The 21,398-nt window shown below is 51.4% G+C and overlaps 1 protein-coding gene across 4 annotated transcripts in view; it reads left to right on the top strand.

The window, feature by feature from the left end:
- GPD2 (glycerol-3-phosphate dehydrogenase 2) overlaps positions 1 to 19,287 on the top strand; it is a 48,622-nt gene extending 29,335 nt beyond the window's left edge. For all 4 annotated transcript variants that reach the window (XM_063161477.1, XM_063161479.1, XM_063161478.1 and 1 more), the window contains 11 exons: positions 1,773 to 1,925; positions 2,919 to 3,063; positions 7,067 to 7,260; positions 9,035 to 9,169; positions 9,414 to 9,589; positions 10,053 to 10,184; positions 10,594 to 10,752; positions 11,540 to 11,652; positions 11,730 to 11,808; positions 11,908 to 12,006; positions 16,500 to 19,287. In XM_063161477.1, coding sequence (XP_063017547.1) covers positions 1,773 to 1,925; positions 2,919 to 3,063; positions 7,067 to 7,260; positions 9,035 to 9,169; positions 9,414 to 9,589; positions 10,053 to 10,184; positions 10,594 to 10,752; positions 11,540 to 11,652; positions 11,730 to 11,808; positions 11,908 to 12,006; positions 16,500 to 16,622 — 1,508 coding nt within the window. In that variant the 3' untranslated portion in view covers positions 16,623 to 19,287. The remainder of the gene's footprint in view (positions 1 to 1,772; positions 1,926 to 2,918; positions 3,064 to 7,066; positions 7,261 to 9,034; positions 9,170 to 9,413; positions 9,590 to 10,052; positions 10,185 to 10,593; positions 10,753 to 11,539; positions 11,653 to 11,729; positions 11,809 to 11,907; positions 12,007 to 16,499) is intronic.
- Positions 19,288 to 21,398: the final 2,111 nt, after the last annotated feature.

Genomic DNA, 21,398 nt, shown 5'->3' with positions numbered 1-21,398 from the left:
TTCCGTTGTTGCAGCTGATTCTGGGCATTGTTTGCTGAGTGGAATTGGAGTTACTGTTTGTTTCTTCATCGGTGCTTTATCATGCTGCCGTTTCTGCACACTTTGTGTAACTTTTTTTCTCATAGCTGAAGACGGATGGCACTGCACAGCCAGGGCTGGGTTGGAATGAGGGGTTTGGGGAGGGGAGGTGGTGCTTGCGAGGCCATTGATCCCATCTTTATAACTTTGCCCTTTTAGCTGGGAACAGATGATTTGCACAGGGGTTGGAGATTTGCGCAGCCAGAATCCGAAGGACCAAACTTTACATAAACCATTTATACTAAATGCTGGGAATGCTGGCAACATAAATCACCTACAGTATCTATTACAAATTTATCACTTTTTCAGTATGGTCCGTGATAGGAGTGGTCCGAGCAGGTGGGGAAGTGAACCTCAGGAAGTTTAGCCTGCTCGGAAATTAATTATTCAGGACACACAGAGCCTGGCCCCTTCAATGTATAGTAATTCTTTCCAGCCAGCATCCAGGCCTCCAACTTCAGTGCAATAATAAATAGGAAAAGTCTCAGGTGAAACCAGTATTTCAGAGTAATTAATCATCTTCCCCTCACAGTCCCTCCACCTCTCTCTTGGTTTCCTTTAAGGAGGGAATTTCAGTAATAAATCTTTAATGATATGTGTTAAGAATCCTTCATTAATTCTTGTCCACTTATTTCTCTTTTTTGGTTGCTTTTATGTTATATGTTGGGAAGTTCAAAGGCATATACAAAAAAAAAAAAAAAACCCAGTTAAATTTGGCCGAGTCTCTAAAAGGACGTTTAGGATGTCGAGTGTCATGTGTTCACTTGGTAATCAGACTTGTTGGTTAATACCAGTTGTGTTGTCAAAATCCTGGGTGTGGGTACCGAGTTAGGGCAGGATGATAAAGGAAAGGCAGGGATGGTTTGTGTGCTTCTCAGTGCAGCAGTGCAGACCCTCAGCGAGAGGCTCAATGTCTGGGGCAGGCACAGCCCGTGTGGGGCTGGCATGGGGCAGGCCCAGCCTGTGTGGGGCAGTCGGAGCTCGTGGGGCAGGCACAGCCTATGTGGTGGACAGAGCCCGTGTGGAGCTGGCACAGCCCGTGTGGGGCACACACAGCCCGTCGGGCAGGCACAGCCCGTGTGGGGCAGGCACAGCCCGTGTGGGGCTGGCATGGGGCAGGCACAGCCTGTGTGGGGCAGTCGGAGCTCATGGGGCAGGCACCGCCTATGTGGTGGACAGAGCCCGTGTGGGGCAGGCACAGCCCGTGTGGGGCAGTCAGAGCCCCATGTGGGGCAGGCACAGCCCGTGGGGCAGGCTTGGGGCAGGCACAGCCCGTGTGGGGCACTCGCAGCCCGTCGGGCAGGCCCAGCCCGTGTGTGGAGCAGGCACAGCCCGTGTGTGGAGCAGGCCCAGCCCGTGTGTGGAGCAGGCACAGCCCGTGTGGGGCAGGCACAGCCCGTGTGGGGCAGACCCAGCCCGTGTGGGGCAGTCAGAGCCCCGTGTGGGGCAGGCCCAGCCCGTGTGGGGCAGGCAGAGCCCATGGGGCAGGCCCAGCCCGCGGGGCGCGCTGGACGCGGCGGTGCCCCCCCGGCCTGGCCCGGCCCGGCCCGGCCCTGCCGTGCATGCAGAGCCCGGCAGCGAGCGGCCGTGAGCGGTACGCGATGTGACAGGGACAGCTGTGACAGATCCGTGCTGACACGCTGCCGCGGCGCCGGCCGTGCTGCGGGTGACGGCTGTCCTTCCCTTCCCTGCAGGACAGCACAACGACGCGCGCATGAACCTGGCCATCGCCCTGACCGCCGCCCGCTACGGCGCTGCCACCGCCAATTACACCGAGGTGCGGCACCTGCTCAAGAGCTCGGACACGGGCCGCGTCTGCGGCGTGCGCTGCAGGGACGTGCTCACCGGTCAGTCTGGGGTTTGGGGTGTGTGTGGGGTTTGGGGTGTGTGTCTGGGGTCTGCGGCGTGCGCTGCAGGGACGTGCTCACCGGTCAGTCTGGGGTTTGGGGTGTGTGTGGGGTTTGGGGTGTGTGTCTGGGGTCTGCGGCGTGCGCTGCAGGGACGTGCTCACCGGTCAGTCTGGGGTTTGGGGTGCGTATGGGGTTTGGGCTGTGTGTGGGGTTTGGAGTGTTTGTGGGGTTTGGGGTGTGTGCAGGATCTGTGGGTTGCGCTGCAGGGACGTGCTCACAGGTGAGTGGGGTGTGCAGGGTCCCACTACAGGGATGTGCTCACAGGTGAGTGGGGTGTGCAGGGTCCCACTACAGGGATGTGCTCACAGGTGAGTGGGGTGTGCAGGGTCCCACTGCTCACAGGCGAGTGGGCTCTGTGGGGTGCCCTGCAGGGGGCAGTGATACTCTGGGGTAACGTGAGAGGGAGGAGCGGGGCCACTGCTGTCTGCAAACAGCCCTGAACCAGCACAGGAGCCATCTTTCTGGGCCGTGCCATTAGTGTCACTCAGCTTCCACTTCTGTCACATTTCTCACTCAAACCCCAGTGTTTTGGCAGGCCAGACTGAGCCTGGCATCCCAGCCCTTCTGTCAAGCAAAGAAGATGACATTGTAAAAGGCTCCATGCTGTACAGTAGTAATCCCATTTACCGAGTCTGTGGGCTGAGACTGAAATCTCTCTTCTTGAGAGGCACATTTCAGCTGAGCAACTTCTACCCCACGTGCCTCTCTTCTGCCCTTACAGATAAGCTGGGATTCCACTCTAAAACATTTTCTCTCAAATCTGGTGTTGGATGAACACTTGGTTAATTTTTAGAACCCGTCCCAGCTGTTGTGTTCAGACGCACAGGGTACGCTTTACAGTAGGTTGAGTTCATAGAGAGATGAATAACAAAGAGCATCAGTGAGCAGGAAACAAATGGTGTCTGTGATTGATACTGTTTTCTTTCACAGGGAAGGAGTTCAATGTCAGAGCCAAGTGTGTTATCAATGCCACGGGACCTTTCACAGACTCAGTCCGCAAAATGGATGATCAGGAGGTGCCCAACATCTGTCAGCCCAGTGCAGGCGTGCATATCGTGATGCCTGGTTATTACAGGTGAGGCACAGGGAGCCTGCAGCCCGTGTGACACCATTTGTAATCTCTGCTGCTGCTGCTGAATAAATCAGCTGGGAGAGGCACACCGCTGGCTCTGCGGCAGCTCGCCGTGCACAGTTTGACTCTGATTTTTGTTTGTGTTTTTCAAAGAGGATCCTGGCGCTGTGCCGGTGAGGAGAACAATTTCATCTCTTCAGAACAGACTGAAGCCGTGTAGTTTTTAGTTAGAGCTGCCCAAGGCAGGACTCCTGCTGAAGCAGAAAGCGTTTAGGCAGCACATCCCCAGGTGTGAAAGCACCTGTTTCAGTGATGCCTTTCAGCTGAGTGTGCTGCTGCTTGGTCACCCCCTCAGGGAAACAGGGAGCATGTAAAGCCTTCCAGAGAGGTTGCACCTTCCTACAGAATCTCTTGTCCTGTTAAATCATGGAATCTCAGAGTGGTCTGGGTTGGAAGGGACTTTAAAGATCATCTTGTTCCACTGCCTGCCTTCACATATGAAACTCCCTGTGCAGTGACTCTGCCGGGATGTGGCTGTGCAAGAGAAAACAGGAGTGCAGAAGCACAGAGTAAGTGAGAGGATGGGCAGTGTAATCACTAACGATAATTACTGTCACAGGCAATAGAAGTAGCTCAGAGTAGCACAACCACATTTGCTGTGGCCCCAAGCCCACGTGCCCACCCCTGGGGGTTTTGGTGGCCAGGATGTGCCCTCCGTGTTCCAGGAGAGGTTCCCGTGGCACTCTGCTCCCTGCAGTCTCCTGCTCCCCTCCCTGTTTGCTGTGCAAAGCCAAATCCCCTTCTCCCGAGCCAGCCTTGTCAGTCGGAACTCAAATATTGCCTTTGGTTCCTGAAGTCATTAGCATCCTAATGGAAATTCCCCTTTATGGACTTAGCCCACTTGTGTTGATACAGTGCCCTTGCAGTAATGCCTTCCTCAGCCCCTCTCAGAATGGGAATTCAGCCTTCCAGTGCACCAGGGAGTGCTTCTGCCAGAGCTGTCCCAACAGGACACCACCACACACTGGAAAATTGAGGCATTTTTGGCCTGGTGTAAAATCACCCCTGCATTCTCTTCTGGGTTTTTTTTTTTTTTTTTTCATTTTTGTGTCTTTCTCCATGAAAAATGGTAAAATGACCTGATAGCTGCTTTAAAGTACTAAAAATGTGGAGAAATGGGCTGTAATCCCAGTTTCCTCATATGCCAGGAGAAGGATGTGTGTGATTAGCTTTATGACCCTACACAAAAACATGGAAGGCTTTGGAACCTGGACTCACTTGGTAAATTCAAAGTAGAAGATGGCTGGATATGCTTGAGAGCTCTGATTTATTTATTCTGTAATAACCCAATAATTTTAATTGGAAATGTGGAGAATTCTTGTTCTCCATGTTCCCCGGTGTATGTCAGCATGTGGGCATTACTTTCCTTGTAAAATAGTATCTGCCCACACACTGCCTCCACAGCACAGCTGATAAGATAACACTGCACTGAATTTCCTTGGAGTGGGATAGCTGAAAGCAGGGAACTGTCTGCTAAATAGAAAACACTCGTGGGATTTAATCTTGGTTGTATCAGGCCTTCCTTCTCGTGGTGCCAAGGAACACTGCTCAGCACAGGAGGGTTGGCATTGCACCGTGTCCATGTGTGCCCTGTGAATGTGTTACAGGATCTTGGCCCACAGTCACACAAATGATGTTTTTTTTTTAACATCTATAGGGTTTTAGTTATAAATATAGTCAAGATTTTGTAAAACTAATGTTAACCTAATGCATTCACTCCCCATGGGTTTCTTACTCATTGAAGTCCTTCATTAATAGTCCCAGAATTCCTCCCCTCATTAATTAGGCTTCCTGCCTGGAAAGTGTCTGTGAAGGCAAGGCTTTTTCCTCTCCCTTCTGACCAATTTCAGATGTTTCTGTCTTTCTGGAATTTTCCTCTTTGCTCTGCATTCCACATTCCAGGTAAACTTGCACCTCACTTCTCTATGGAAAGTCACTTTATATTGTTATTTAACTGCATTTGTGGTGCTTTGGTCAAACGCTTCTTCAGCTGGAGGTCTTCCATGGATCCAAGACCTTCCATGGATCTCCCAGACCTTTTGCCTCTACATTTCTCTTTAAAGGCATTGCTATATGCTTCATGCTGGAATTTCCAATCCTCAATTTGCCTATTTTAGCCATCTTTAAAGAGAAATCTCACCGCAGCTACATGGCTCTTACCTCCTTCTCCCATCCATGGCGGAATCATAGGAATTCCTGCCTCATAAAATCGTGTTGTTCCAGAGTTATTCCTGGTGTGCAGCAGCATGACTCCTGAGGCCTCAGGAAGGCCAGTATTTGGGTGTTAAGATGCTTCTTTCTGATGCAAAACACCTTATTTTGCATTTGTTTGGGTGGTTCTTTAGTTATTTAAATAAGCTGGAACAAGCATGGCAAAGGGCATGGAGAGAGAGCTTCCCAGGATAGCTGGTATCAGTGATTCAGTAAATAACTGGCATGAAAAACTGTTCCAGCCTGTCTCAGCCCTTGCTGTGCAATCTAAAACACTTCAGTCCAGAGGTGCTGTGGGGAAACTTAGTTGGAACTCTTTGCTTGTTTATCTTCCTTGTTTTCAGCAGTTTTTATGAAATCATATAAAAAAAATTCATACTTTGAAGAAAATGTCTATGAAGTTTCTAAATTCTGATACTGTATATTAAACCTCTATTTCCTCTGTCTCTAAATCAACAGCTTTTTCATTTTAAAAAGTAATCATTTGTCTGAGGTGATTTACCTTTCCCAAACCTGTGTTGACTTCCCCTATTAGATTGTACCTCTGCCACCGTATGCCTAAGCTGTCTATAAATATCAGCTAAAATGGGTCTAATATACATGCTAGCTATGAAATTCTCAGCCTCTCTCCCAGCCTTGCCAGATATTGCCAACTTCCCTTCAGTAATCACTTCAGACTTCCTAAAAAAGCAATATTCAGCTTGAATAGGTAAATCCCACCCAAGCAGGCCTTTGCCTGCCTTAGGATTTGAGTCCACTGAATAATTCCCCCCTGAAGTCCATAACTATCACCTAAATCTGCATCTCCTGCCCTCCTTCCATGTGCTCCCTGTGCCTCAGGAGCAGGAGCACAGCCTGAAGAGCCCTGACCCGACTGCACATGTTTGTAAAGGGAGTTGCAGCACCTTAAATGAAAGTCAGCATCAGTCCTTGAAGGAAAAATGATCGAAAAAAGGGGCAGTTCAATGTTTTCCTACATAAAAGCTGTTTACTTTGAAGAGTTTATAAAAGCCTTTTGTTTTCTGAAATACAAGCAGAGCTTTTTAATAAGCCATGAGGAGGTAGTGGGTTTGTACCTGTGGATATCTTTCTTACATTACAGCAGAAAAACCTGATACATTAATTAAAATCTATCCAAAGCACTATGTTTTTTCATCCTTGTACTGAATCATTCTGTTGTAGCACTGGCAGAAGGAATGAAAAATGCCTGAGTAGCAGCATCCACCGAGTGTCCCTTTTGCCTTTTTCCCTCAAAGCACAGTTCCCCTTCCAGGAGCAGAGCTGGAAGCACTCAGAGCACATTCCTTGGTCCAAATCCCTCGGGAGTCTGTGGGTGTTCCTTCCTGCTCAAGTGGCAGGTGGTGACAAACTCAGGCTTAGTGTCACTGCAAGGATATTCCTTAAATGTCTTCATTTCTCTTCTTTATTCTCCTTTTCCTTTCAGTCACCAGCCCTCACCCCTCCTGCTCCACCTTTATTGTGGAGGCAGATTGGAGGAATCACTGTGATTTTATGGCATAAAAGCATCCACAAGCCTTGTTTTCCTAAACTGCTGGGACATCTGTTTAAAGCCATGTCTCGGCCACACGTGAAATCCATTATTTGTTGATTTATTGACCCCTTTACCTGGGAACAGATGCTGTGTCTCAGTCCTTGCCTGGGCACTGGGGGTGCAGGGACAGCCCCAGGTGCCACCCCCTGTTCTGGTGTGAGCCAGACCCCTCCTCTCTTCCAGCCCTGACAACATGGGGCTGCTGGACCCGGACACCAGCGATGGCAGAGTGATCTTCTTCCTGCCCTGGGAGAAGATGACGATTGCAGGGACCACAGACAGCCCCACGGATGTCACTGCCCACCCCATCCCCACCGAGGAGGACATCAACTTCATCCTGTGCGAAGTGCGCAACTACCTGGGCCCCGACGTGGAAGGTAACCTGGGGGGACTTTGCTGGGAGGGGCTGGGGGGCATTGCAGCCTGGGGGGCATGCCAGCCTGGGGCACAATGTGCTGCTGCCTGAAGCTGTGGCTCTTGGCATCTGGCTGTCCCAAACTGGTGGGCTGAGGTGTCAGCATTTGCTGCTGCTGCTCCAGAGCATCCAGTCCATCACCAGCCAGCACCACCACTAACACATCTCCCCAAGTGCCACATCCACTTTTGTTTTGGGCACCTGTAGGGAGGGTGACTCCACCACTGCCCTGGGCAGCCGTCTTCCCTCCAGACTGAGGGTTTGGTTTATTTAAATTATTCTGTACTGCTGTGTTTCTGCTGCAGCATTGAAAGAAATCTGAAAACCACTCAGGCAGGAACACTGTAACATACTTGGGTTTAGGAAAACCTGCTGTCTGGAGATGGGAAATGATCGATTCCTTGTTTCCTGAGGAATTGATGTCTGCATGTTGTATAAAGTTCTGAAAGTGTCCAGGGAAGCTCCTGTTGGGTGTCTGGAGCAGCAGTTGGTGTTGGAAGCGCAGGAGAGCAGGGAGGGAAATGGGAATGTGAATAGGACAGAGATTTGATGGAATATTGGGAAGAAATTCTCCCCTGTGAGGGTGGGCAGGCCCTGGCACAGGGTGCCCAGAGCAGCTGTGGCTGCTCCTGGATCCCTGGCAGTGCCCAAGGCCAGGCTGGACAGGGCCTGGAGCAGCCTGGGATGGTGGAAGGTGTCCCTGCCATGGCAGGGCAGGATGGGATGGGCTGTAAGGTCTGTCCCAAGCCAGGCCATTCCCTGGTTTCCCACGTGTTTTCCAGCAGCACATTCAGGAGTGTTCAGTCCCTCTGGCTCAGCCCAGCTGGGCCTGTGCTGGTTTTCCTGTGCAATTACTGTTTATAGATGGCTGGAGCTGAAATAACAACGGCACTGCCCATATCACCCCTCGACAGCCCTGCCTCTGCTGCCAGAGCCAGTGCCAGGGTTATCAACTTCCACAGGCTTGGACACCTTCCAGCTGCTTAATTACAGCGTCACGCATGCTGCTTTCTGTAGTTTCATTAGTTTATAAACCTAATACAGGGTCTTGTGTCTGTGATTAACACTTCATTTTGGCAGCCTGAACACGCTGGCAGAGCACATTGATTTCGGAAATCTATTCCGTGTTCTTTGGGGGATGTGTTTTACACCCTTTTAGTGATTTTTCAATTATCGGTCATTTGAAAGTTGTATTAAAACATGTTCTAAAGACTTCAGTATAAAGCAAATTGGTAACTGCACTTAGGGTGAAGGCTGTGGATAAAGATGGCTTGTCAAGAGGAAATCTTGGAATAATAACCTTCAATCTAGAGGAAAAGCTTGGAAGATGTGAAAGGAAATGTTATACTCATGTAACAAACTTTATTTTGGTTTATAAAATATAGTGTAAGGACTGTTCAGATTCACTGGGAAGAATTCTCCTGGAAAAGGGGGGTCAGGCTGCACTGCCCAGGCAGGTTTGGAGTTCCCATCCCTGGAGCTGTCCAGGGAACACGTGGATGTGGCACTCAGTGCTCTGGGCTGGTGACAAGGTGGGCATTGGTACCAGCTGGACTCGATGGGCTGGGAGGGCTTTTCCAACATCAGTGGTTCTGGGATTCCATAGCCCAGCTTATCCCGGGGCTCTGGGGGTTGCTCAGCGCCGAGCAGGGTGTGGAGCAGCCCTTGGTAGTGCCCACTGGGAACTGGGCACCCCTGGGCTCGGGCTGGCCGTGCCTCAGTGTGGCTCTGCACAGTGAGAAGAGGAGATGTGCTGGCAGCCTGGAGCGGCATCCGGCCCCTGGTGACCAACCCCGACTCCAAGGACACCCAGTCCCTGTCCCGGAACCACGTCGTGACCATCAGTGACAGCGGCCTCATCACCATTGCAGGTACTGGGGGTTCCTAGAGCTGCAGCTCTGCTGTGCTTCCCTGGGGTATTTAATGCAAAAATCCTGTTCTGTGGGAATAATTCTGCTCCTGTGACCAAACTGCTCTGTCAGTGGCAGCGGGACTGGCTTGGAGCAAGCCTGGCAACAGTCCTGTGGTCTGTGGAATACAGAGATATGTCTGTAGGGTGTAAGAGGCTGTGTTCCTGCTGCTTCCCCCAAATAATGAGGTGAGCCCTGTTCCCAGGTGGGAAGTGGACGACCTACCGTGCCATGGCCCGGGACACCATCGACGCGGCTGTGCGCGAGCACAACCTGGAGGCAGGCTCCTGCAGGACCATGGGGCTGCAGCTCGAGGGGGCCCAGGACTGGAGCCCCACGCTCTACATCAGACTGGTGCAGGACTATGGACTGGAGAGTGAGGTGAGCCCTGCCTTCCTGCCTCAGAGGGGTTTGGCCTTCCTCTAAATGAAACACCAACATATCTTGGGCAAAGGTCTGGTGAGCCTGATGAGAGCTGGGGCAGAGATAGTTCTAACAGAAATAAAGTTAGTAATTGTTCATCATCTTCCCCTTTTCCTTCCTCCTAATCTTGACTGTTTCCTGCAAAAACTCTCTGACTCATGGGGTCTGTGGTCCCTGGAGCCCCCCAAGCTGTGCAGCAGCGTGATCGCTGTGTGGCAGGAGAGCTGGGCTGTCAGGCCTGGTGGCACACACACAGCAGGGCAGTGCTGGTCCAGCCTCCCACAGCACTGAGCTTCCTCCCACACTGTCACACCCCAGCACCCTTGGCAGGCTGTTTGTTATTGGGGATGAGGGAATGGTCAAGGAAAATGTGTCTTTCATGTGCTTTCAGAGCATGCTGGATTTGTTTTCCTCTCCACAGGTGGCTCAGCACCTGGCTTCCACCTACGGGGACAAGGCTTTTGAGGTGGCCAAAATAGCCCAGGTGACAGGGAAGAGGTGGCCTATTGTTGGGAAACGTCTGGTATCTGAATTTCCTTACATTGAAGCAGAGGTATGTGGAAAAACCATGTCACCTTCTGTGTTTCTGTCCTTGGGACGAGCAGGCCAGTGGCTCTGAAACATCTGCTTGAGCCCTTTCCTTTGAGGAAGCCAAAGGAAATTTTCTGTGCCTGTACCTGGAGCACACTTTGTGTATCCATATATACACATATGAATACATCTATGCACAATTAAATATTTCTATAGTGCCTATTCTGTACTTCATGTACAAATATTGGATCCCAGATGGGTTCTATAAGCTGTCCCAAGGAGAAGGGGCTCTCCCAGCCATGTCTGGGGCTCTGGGTGCCATCCCTGCTGTCCCTGTCCCCAGGTGGGTTCTGTAGAGTGTCCCAGGGACAAGGGGCTCTCCCAGCCCTGCTGAGGGTCTCGGGGTGCCATCCCTGCTGTCCCTGTCCCAGGTGGTGTACGGGGTGAAGGAGTACGCGTGCACGGCCGTGGACATCATCTCGCGCCGCACGCGCCTGGCCTTCCTCAACGTGCAGGCTGCCGACGAGGCCCTGCCCCGCATCGTGGACATCATGGCCAAGGAGCTCAACTGGAGCGAGCAGAAGAAGAAGGTACAAAGGGCCCTTTTCAGCTCCAGCTGCTTTGTTTTGCTCAAGGAGTTTCTGTGTTAAGGATCCCAGCCGGTTGAATAGAGAGCTACAAGTGATGTTTTATTCCCGGCAGAATGAGGCACTTGGTGCATTTCATTCTAAAGGCTTTATAAAAGGCTTTATAAAATGGCTGTGAGATGGGTGGGGATTGGCCAGGGGGTGGGGGGGGGAAGATCTGTATCCTGTTGCTCCCCAGCCTTAGAAATGAAAGCAGGCTTGGCATTGCTGTCCTATTCCTGTCAGTTATTTTGCTTTATTGACACTTTTCAACAGATCTGCCTCAGCAAAGGAAGCTCCTGTAACCGTAAAGAACCTGCCTGGTGTTGAGCTCCCTGGTTTTTTTTCTGATTTTGGACAGCTGAGTCCAAATCGTCACACTAAAGATCACACTAAATCATCGTCACACTAAGATATCAAATGGGAGAAAAATGACAAGTTGTAGGCCTAGCCTAAAAAGGCCATTTCTTTCTGAAAGGGACAGTCAGACTGTGTGTGATTGAAGGTGTGGATGCACCCGAAAGCACTCACACAAAAATTGGAAGTCTTTACTAGCATGGATACCTTTTGCAAAGAGTAAAAAGTGCCTAAGTTTAACTTTTTGATACTTCTCAGCTGCCATCTGCTTAATTTTGGGGCCTTAGAAAAGTATTGGTTAAGTGAAAGAACCTAATAGCAAAGTATAAAAAATAAGTACCTGCATAAGAACTTGCTATTGCTCAGATACTCAGGTTTTGTGTTTTCATTGTAGGAGGAGCTTGAAACGGCTAAAACATTCCTGTACTATGAAATGGGCTACAAAGTGAAAACAGATCAATTAACAGACAGCTCTGAGATCAGCCTGGTGCCTGCAGACATTGAGAGGTGAGTGGGGCAGGAGGGCTGCCCGTGCTGCTGTCCCCGCAGCCCGGGGAGCCCTGACGTGCGGCCCCTCCCTCCAGGTACAAGAAGCGGTTCCGCATGTTTGACAAGGACAAGAAGGGCTTCATCACCATCCTGGACGTGCAGCGTGTGCTGCAGGTGAGCTGCCCCTGCTCCTGGCTCCCTCTGGGAGCAGCCTGCTGAGGGCTGAGGCCAGGCTGCTGAGCTGAGCCCCTCTCCTGTGCTCGTTGTGTGCAGAGCATCAGCGTGCAGATGGACGAGAACACCCTCCACGAGATCCTCAACGAGGTGGATCTCAACAAAAACGGGCAGGTGGAGCTCAACGAGTTCCTGCAGGTACGTGCCTCATCTGGTTCCAGGAAGGGCTGGTTTCTGAACAGCACACAGCTAGGGAGCTTTTCCCCTTGCTCAGGGCTGGGCTGGAGACCAGGGGACTGTTCCTGTGGTGGTACAGGGGACACACAGAGCATCCTCAAGCAGCTCGGAAATTCAGAAAAAAATGCTTTTTTTCCCAGTCAGACTCAAAGAACAGGTCAAATTTACAAAGTAGGCCCCAGTCCAGACCTGAATTTGGCATTTTAAGCCCAGAAATGCTGTTTAAATGTATTTAAAAGGATACAGGTGTCCATTGGAAGGTGCTTGGCACAGGTGTGCACACTGACATTATCCACAGCTGTTAACGGTTGTTATAAAAATGAATAAACTAAGAAACTGAATAATAAACAAATAAATAACCTAATATTTATAATCATAACTATTAATATATATGTAATAATAATAAACTAAATAACTAAATAATAAACTGAATATTATAAAGAATGAGCTTGTAGTTAGAGCCCATCCCAGGCCCTATAACCCATTTTAATTCCTGGATTGGCTAAATTGTCCCACTTTCTCTGAAAAAAATGACATGCATCTGCTTTTTGGGAGGCTTTCAAGCAAACCCAAGGGTGCTCCCTTTGTATATGCAGTTTGTCAGCTGGGCTGGTGTTTGAGGAGTCTTTTTTGGGGTGGTATTTCAGAGCCTGCCGTGTCTCCCCTGCCTGGTGGCAATGATGAATGCCAAACAGGAGAGAAATTAATGCTGGGGATTTTGGTCAATGTCAGCCCTTTCTTCACTGTGTCAAGTTAAACAAACAAGATCAAGGCAAAGGAAATGGTAATTGTCTCTCTGGAGATGAGCTGGGGATAAGAGCAGCATTGTTGAATCTAAATGCAGAAAATTTTCACAGGTTGTGTCCAGCATTAGCAAAAAGGAGTATTTATTTGCCTAAAATGCAGCAATTGAGCTGAGGGGCTGTAGTGAACTGGGGGGAAGGGGAAAAGCCAAACCAAACAAGCCAGGGGGGGAAGGAGAACCAATGGCTTTGGGATTTATGCTGACCTGTTCAAATGGGAGAGAGCAGCCCAGCTGGGTTCTGGCTGCTGGAAAGGGACACCCTGGTACCTCCACTGGGGCAGCCAGCCCTTTCTGCAGGGCTGAGCTGGGGTTGGGTACATTGGCTGGGGCGCTGAAACAACCAGTAATTGTTGTTCTGTGGGGTTTGGGGGTGTCCTGGGGTGTTTTTGCTGGGCTGACCAGGCTCACCAGGGATTGCCAGCCCTACATCATCCCATAGAATGCAAAGGCCAGGCAGTGCTTAGGAGTATTTCAGGGTTGTTTGTGCAAACCTGTGTCACTCTGTGGCTCCTGCAATCTCCCAGAGCAGCAGTGATGGGGATGCCTTGTGCAGGCTGCCCTGGAGCAGAGGCTGGGCAGAGCCCCAGAATAAAGCAGGGATTCATTGACAGCATCTCCTCCATGGATCCACCTTGGGCAGCACCAGAGCCCAGCCAGGGCTGCACCCAGGATGAACCAAAATGGCCCCAAAATGCACGAGCGCTGCCGGGGTCTGTCCCTGGGATCAGCTCTGCTCCATTTGCACCTTGCAGTTCATTGTCCCATTCCAGCTTTAGCCCCTGCAGTCCCACCCTGCTTGTTTTTCTCTCTGCAGCCCACGGGGTTTGTGCTCCTGGGCTGAGATTTGGGTCATTTGCCCTTGGTGCCCAGCTGGAGCAGGAATTGTTTTGTCTCCCTGCTCTGTGCACAGAGCTCAGCAGTGCTGGATGTGAAGCTCAGAGCTGCTCACTAAAGCAGCACAGAGCCTGAAACATAGAAAAGCCAAACCTGAGGCATCAATGGCACTGCAGGGCTGAGCCCTCTCCTGTGCCTTGCACTGCTCCAGGGAAGCACTCAGTGCTAAGCACGAGGGTGCCACTGAAATGAACTGGGGTTGCCATGGAAGGAGCAAAATACATTAAATGCTTGTTTAATTTTTTAATGGATCTGTTAAGTCAGTGCCCAATACTTGAGTGTTTGCTTTCTGAAAACTTTCAAGTAATTGCGTTTGAGCACAGAACTTGTGCAAGCCCTGGGCAAATATTTGTGGAGGTTTGTGTTGGAAAATAGAGCAGGTTGTGCCTGGGGGCTGCAGGTGGGAGCAGAGCAGGGCCGGCCTGGGCCACCTGCACGGTGCAGAGGGGCCTCAGAGGGCTGGCAGAGAGGGGCCCTGGCAGCCCCTGCCAGGAGTGATGGGGCAGGCAGGAGGGACAGGGAGCCTTGGAACTGCTGGTAAAGGCAACCAGCCCATGTGCCATCAGGAGGAATCATGGAATGCCAGGTGGTTTGAGTGGGAAGGGTCCCTAAAGCCCATCCCCTTCCTCTACAGCACAGTGCCCCAGGCTCTGGCAGGCTGGTGGCCCAGGAGGGTGACTGACTGGGCAGGAGGCAGTGCCTCTGCTGCTGGGAGATCCCTGTCTGTGCACAGGTCAGCTGCAGGTGTAATGAGCAGCTTTTCCCATGGGGGGAAGGAATCTGAGGGATTCCTGCGGTCGCTGGGAGTAAGAAATTGCATTTGGCAAGTGCCAATTGCTTCCCCAGCGCTCTCTGCAGAGCTGGCTGCAGGTAATTTCAGCTCTAATGCTGCCTTTATCCGTGGGATAAAAAAGAATTAACTAAAATCTTAGCACTAGTGTGCTTGCACTGGGAGAGAGCACAGTCCAGCTTCCAGGACTTAGAGGCAAATTAGTTTTAAAAGTCTATAAAGGAATTTGGATTTGAAAGAATTGTGGGAGTCAAGTACAGTGTCTCTCCAGAGAGAGGCATGTGGGTGGAAAGGGCAGGTCTGGGATCAGTGATGGATCAGGAATCACGAAATCCCTGCATGATGTGGCCTGGGAGGGACCCTAAAGCTCATCTTCAAGCCAGGGCCAGGGACACCTTCCACTAGATCAGGTTGTTCCAACTGGCCTGGGGCACTTCAGGGATCCAGGGGCAGCCACAGCTTCTCTGGGCACCCTGTGCCAGGGCCTGCCCATCCTCATGGGGAACAATTTCTTCCTAAGTGCAAAAAAATCCTGAATTGTCTGTGAGCTGCACCCTTCAGATATTACAAATAACCAGAGAAAGCCTTTGCAGCTGCTGAGCTTTCCCACATTGTGAAATGTCATGGAGGAACCCCAGTGATGATGGTTGTCTGCCCTGCTTCCAAGCAGATCCTGTTTGGTACTTGCCCTCCTCTTGCCACCCAGGCCTGTCCAAGGCAGTCCCTGATACCCCTGAGGGTGTGGGTGAGCCTGGGCCAGGCTCTGGGGCGCGGTTGGTTGGGGTTTGCAGGTTGGGGATGCAGGTGTGTGTGCGTGTGTTGGCTGTGGTGGTGTGGGTGAGCCTGGTGCCAGGTTTTGGGGCCGCAGCTGGTTGGGGATGCAGGGTGTGTGTGTGTGTGTGTGTGTGTGTGTGTGTGTGTGTGTGTGTGTGTGTGTGGTGGTGTGAGTGAGCCTGGTGCCAGGTTTTGGGGCCTCAGTTGGTTGGGGTTTGCAGGTTGGGGATGCAGGTTGTGTGTGTGTGTGTGTGTGTGTGAGTGTGTGTGTGTGTGTGTTGGCTGTGGTGGTGTGAGTGAGCCTGGTGCCAGGTTTTGGGGCACGGTTGGTTGGGGTTTGCAGGTTGGGGATGCAGGGTGTGTGTGTGTGTGTGTGTGTGTGTGTGTGTGTGTGTGCGTGTTGGCTGTGGTGGTGTGGGTGAGCCTGGTGCCAGGTTTTGGGGCCTCAGTTGGTTGGGGATGCAGGTTGGGGATGCAGGGTGTGTGTGCCTCTGTGTGTGTGTGTGTGTGTGTGTGTGTGTGTGTGTGTGTGTGTGTGTGTGTGTGTGCGTGTTGGCTGTGGTGGTGTGTGCCTGTGTGTGTGTGTGTGTGCGTGTTGGCTGTGGTGGTGTGGGTGAGCCTGGTGCCAGGTTTTGGGGCCTCAGTTGGTTGGGGATGCAGGTTGGGGATGCAGGGTGTGTGTGTGTGTGTGTGTGTGTGTGTGTGTGTGTGTTGGCTGTGGTGGTGTGAGTGAGCCTGGTGCCAGGTTTTGGGGCACGGTTGGTTGGGGTTTGCAGGTTGGGGATGCAGGGTGTGTGTGTGTGTGCGTGTGTGTGTGTGTGTGTGTGTGTGTGCGTGTTGGCTGTGGTGGTGTGAGTGTGTGTGTTGGCTGTGGTGGTGTGTGCCTCTGTGTGTGTGTGTGTGTGTGTGTGTGTGTGTGTGTGTGTGTGTGTGTGTGCGTGTGTGTGCGTGTTGGCTGTGGTGGTGTGGTGGTGTGAGTGTGTGTGTTGGCTGTGGTGGTGTGTGCCTCTGTGTGTGTGTGTGTGTGTGTGTGTGTGTGTGTGTGTGTGTGTGTGTGTGCGTGTTGGCTGTGGTGGTGTGGGTGAGCCTGGTGCCAGGTTTTGGGGCCGCAGTTGGTTGGGGATGCAGGATGTGTGTGTGCCTGTTGGCTGCAGTGGCAGCCCCTCAGTGACACTGTCCCCGTGTCCCCAGCTGATGAGTGCCATCCAGAAGGGCCGAGTGTCGGGCAGCAGGCTGGCCGTGCTGATGAAGAGTGCCGAGGAGAACCTGCGGCGCCAGGCCATCCCCGTGGACCGCAGCGGAGGCGGGCTCTGAGCTCTGAGCTCTGGGCGGGGCTCCTGGCCCCGGGGCAGCTCTCCCAAGTGACTCTGGTGCGTTTGTCCTCCTCATTCATGCTCTCCTTGCTGCCCCGGGACGTGCCTGGCTGGGCTGTGCCGGCAGGAGCTCGGCAGTGCAGGCTGCAGGGCTTGGGGGCACACTCAGCACGTCCCTGGCCATTCACCTTTGTGCCGTGCTCAGAGTGGATCCTGCCCCAGCCATTAACCTTTGCAGCACCCTTTCCTTCAGAGCACCCCGTGCTCAGGGTGGATCCTGCCCCAGCCATTAACGTTTGCACCCCAGGTGAATCCTGGCAGGTGAGTCCTGCCCTTAAACGCTCTGAGTTCTGCAAACACAAAATCTCTGAGCTGCTTCTGCCTCTTCACCAAGGAGCAAGAGAGGGGAAGCTGTGTTCTGGAGGGCAGACGCCGTTCCAAAGGAGCAAACCCAGCACTCCTGGGGGTGCTGGAGACCTGTCCTGAGCCTGCTGTGGGTGGTGGGTTTGCCCTGTTGTTCCAGTGGCCACTCAGAAATTGCAGCTGGAAAACAGGACACCTGGATTAATCACCCGAGGTAATAATGTAGCTGAGAGCTGGGCACAGCTTCCCTTCTCCACTGTTAACACAAATAAACTGCCTCTAATAAATGGCATTGTCTGCAGCTGGTGCTTTGTGCAGTGAAATAAAGGCAAAAGGTGTTTTATTCTAAAAAGAGCTTCAAGTTTGGGGCAAACCCTGATGCTCTGTAGGATGGGGCAGGTTTTGGTAGCACAACATTCTTAAATGTTAATTTTAAAATGCTCAAATGCGGTGAAAAAAACAAAGTGTGTGTTTTGCATCCTACTAACTTTTCTAGAAAAAAAAAGGCTGTTTTTCAGCAGGCTAAATGAAAAACCAAAGCTTGGAGCCCTCACTGGAGCTGTTTCCAGCACTGCTGTACCTGCCTGTTGTCCTCCTGCTGCTGGGCTGGGCTGAGATCAGCTGGGACATTGCTGCTGATGTAGAACAAGGCAGGGAAACCTGCTTTGCTGCTGGATTTAGCATCTGCTGTATTCCCCGAGTAGAGCAATTTCCACCTCAAACCAAGCTTCACTTCCCAGGGGTCAGAATTTCTGCTGGAGTAAAATTTGATGCATTTAACTGGTATCACCATGTCCACTGATGGAAAATAGCATCCATCAGGGATGCCCAACAGGGCAGGAGTGAACAGCAAGGATTCCTTGGATATTTTAACAGGGAAAGTGGCTTCAGACACAAATGGAGGTGCTGGGGACTGGTGGGATGTAACACAGTGAGTGCAGATGCTGTCTCTGGCTGCAGAAGCAGAGCCCTTAAAAAAAAAAAAAAACAAACATTTGGGTGTTGAAAAACAGTAGATACAAAAAAGGGGTACGACTGACCTAAAATGAGTTTGTAAAATGGTTCAGATGGTTTTTGCATGTTCAGTTTGTTTTTTGATGCAGATGTTGTTCGGGTTCTGGCTTTGTGCTTCGAGCATGGGCTGAGGAAGGGGGAGTTGGCACATCTGGCACCACAAGGACCTTTCAGTGAACAAAGGGGTTTGTTGCTGTGGCCCTGTAGGCTTTTCCTTTTGAGCTGTGTTCCAGAATGTTCAGGTGAAGGATAGGATGTGTGTGTCCCAAACGCACAGTGGCAGATCCCACATGTCCTGCAGGATGGAGGGAATTGAATGTACCACACACAGGCATTCTGGCTCAGTGGGCAAGGGAAGGGGTTCAGGATTCTGCTATTAACAAAAGTGTAAGGGGAAATAAAGTAAAAGTCATGAGATCTTTTCCAGGCCACAGGAAGAAAAAACTATTTCCAATGTTGAACAGGTTTTTTGTAAAGAAAAAATATTTTCACTATAGAACAGCTTTTGTACAGTTTAAAGATAAATTCTCCACTCCTCTCTAACTGGCATTGTTAAAATAATAGCCTGAACTTCGCTGGAAAGCAGGATTTCTGTGTTGCACCCAAAGTATGCTCTTTGCTCTCCCGTTTTGCTGTCTTGCATCTGGACTGTGGCTGTGGGTTCCCCTGGCTGTGTGTGTCCCTGGACATGGATTGCCCTGTGTCTGGGGCACTCGTGTCCCCTCCTGCTGCCCTGCACGGGCCTGCAGAGGCAGGGATAGCTGCCCGTGTCCCCAGCAGTCCCTGCCAGCTCTCAGTGTTCGTGTCCCCTCGTTGTGCCTGCAGGAATTGGCTTTGCTCTCTGGGCCCTGTGATGTGCATGCACTGTGGAACAGTTGAGAGGTGTCACTGCCTTGCCGTGCTGGGAAAGCAGCAACGGGGCTGTGTGTGTGAAGGGGGGATTCCTGGGGTTTCTGTGGGTATTTTGTATTGTAAATAACCTGTGGGGAGGGGGATCCCTGCAGTGTTTGGGTGTATAAATACGTGTACAGACACACTGCAGGTTTCCACGTGGCACTAAGGTTTGTTGTCAGGTTCCTGTTGCAGCCTGGGCTGTTCAATGCTGTGTTTGAAGCTGGGTTGTCATTTTTATAACTGTCTTGGTGTTTTCCTGCCATTATTTATTACCTTTGATATCTGGAATGAGCCGCATGCGTTTATTGAGCAATAAGAGGATGTATTTAATGTGCCTTGTTTTTAACTGAGTAAGGACTGAAAGCATGAATCAATAAAAGTGGCTAAAAAACTTCCTTTTGCTGGCAGTTTGTGTGGCAGTGCAAAAGTCCCTCGGAGTTGTCCTGGGGAGGTTTCTGTGGGAAGGAGGAGGTGGAGTTGGTGGGTTTGGGGACAGGACCCGGGTTTCCCATGCTGTCCCCTCTTATCTCAGCACTGAGTGCTCTGCAGTGTGGCAGTGAGGAGGGGGTGCAGCCTTGGCCCTGCAGGAGCTGGCAGTGCAGGTGAGGAGTCCTGCCCTGCCCTTGGGGCTGCAGTGGCACCAGCCATTGGCTTTGGCCAGTCCAATGTATGCATTTATCTCCTGGATTTTGGCTGCCAGCCTGCAGCAGCCCCCGACACGGGTGAGTTTGATCCTGGCCCAGATCAGCACCAGGGAACAGGGCAGGTCTCCCAGCCCCTGTGGGTCGTGTTCTGTGTCGGTGAGCCCGGGCTGCCCCGTGCCAGGGGTGCTCCAGCAGAGCAGATCCACTTTCCCAGCCAGGGAATCGGCAGCGCCCTTGGCAGTGGGAGCACAGTCTTCATCATCTCCAGGTGATTCCGTGGGTTAATGCACACTCGTAGCAGGGATATGGCGCAGCTGCCACAGAGCTGTGCTGGTGCACAAGCAGCTCCCTCAACCCGGGAATGAACCAGACTGGAGGGGAACCACAGAGATTATGGATTTCCCCCTAATCCACAGCATGTAAGTGCTAAGGAAAAGAATGTTTGCTGTGACCAGCTTTACCCCAAATATTTTGCAGCACCAGAATTGCCTTTTGTCGAGCTCCTGCCTTTGCTGCTGGAAGGCACGGGAGTTTGGGGTCGGTCCCTTCCTGTGGTGTCTCTCCAGAATGGTCACAAATTCAGATTTATGGTCCCTGGTGTGGCTGCTGCAGCCCGGACAGAAATGTGATGGGGAATACCAAAGCAGCATTAATATCTGGGTGTTCCCGTGTCAGCCGGGAGCTGATGGCAGCTGTTGGGGACAAGGCCACCCCTGGGGCTGTGCTGCTGCCACACGCTCTGCTTCAGGGCAGGAGTGCCTGTCCCGCTGTCCCTGCATGGCCCAGGTGAGCTGTGTGCAGGGCTGGGTCCCACAGTGCCCAGGTGAGCTGTGCTCCCCATGCAGGTGGGATGTGCTGGGATCACACACCCCACTGTGCCCAGGTGAGCTGTGCTCCCCATGCTGGGGTCACACACACCCCACTGTGCCCAGGTGAGCTGTGCATCACCTGCAGGGCCGCCCCCCTCCCTGCCCCAGGGATTTTATTTGCCAGCCTCGGCTCTGCCTCCCCGCTCTCCTCCCCTCTCCAGCGGCTGCAGCTGGAATTAAAGGATCTGCAAAACCGGCAGGGTCCCCCCCAGAACAATCCCAGGGCTATGCTGCCCTCCGTTCGCTCTCCCAAATTGCTGCTCCGTTTATTTTGCACAGATTCATTTATTATTTTTTGCATCTCTCCAATTAACTGATTTGCAATTCATTCCTATGCAAGCGGAGCTGTTCCTGTCCAAGTCGAGGAGCTGTAAATCTTGGATCTATTGAGCTGACAGGGGAATATATTTCATTTTTCCCCATGAATCATTTGCCATCCTTATTGCAGAAAAATGGCAAAATTATGGTGTACTGTGTTTTCATAAATTACTGCTTTTCTCTCCCCCCCTGCGCTCCTCTAATTTGTAATTTCCTGGGAGGAAGAGGAGTGTGGGAGCCCACAGCAGCCAGGTGAATAGGGCTTGTTTCTCCCCGAATTGTCTGAAAAACTGTCTCATCTCTTTTACATTGTGTGTGGAACAACTAATAAAGCTTTCATATGAATTTAAAATCTGATTCTTGCTACTGAAGTTCTTTTGGCTTGGTGTTAAGAGATTCTCCAGTTAAACCGTTGTAGGAAGGAGGGAGCAGTAAGCAGGGATACTTTACTGGGATTTGTGCCCCCCTTCATTTAGATTTCTGCTCCTTTACATCAAAATCTTGTGAACTGCAGAAAGGTCAGGATTTTTCTGGTTTAGGAGTGTAAAAAATTCCTCATTTAGAACACTATAGCTGTCAGAACAACACTTAAAAACTTGCCCATAATATTTATTTTGAAATCCCAGAAATATCTATGCATTTTCCACTTGAGGCTGAGCTGGGTGGCCAGTTCTG

This window comes from Melospiza melodia, chromosome 8, assembly GCF_035770615.1.
Source record: "Melospiza melodia melodia isolate bMelMel2 chromosome 8, bMelMel2.pri, whole genome shotgun sequence".
NCBI lineage: Eukaryota > Metazoa > Chordata > Aves > Passeriformes > Passerellidae > Melospiza > Melospiza melodia.
The sequence above is the reverse complement of the archived record's forward strand: the minus strand, read 5'-3'. Positions and strand labels throughout refer to the sequence as shown.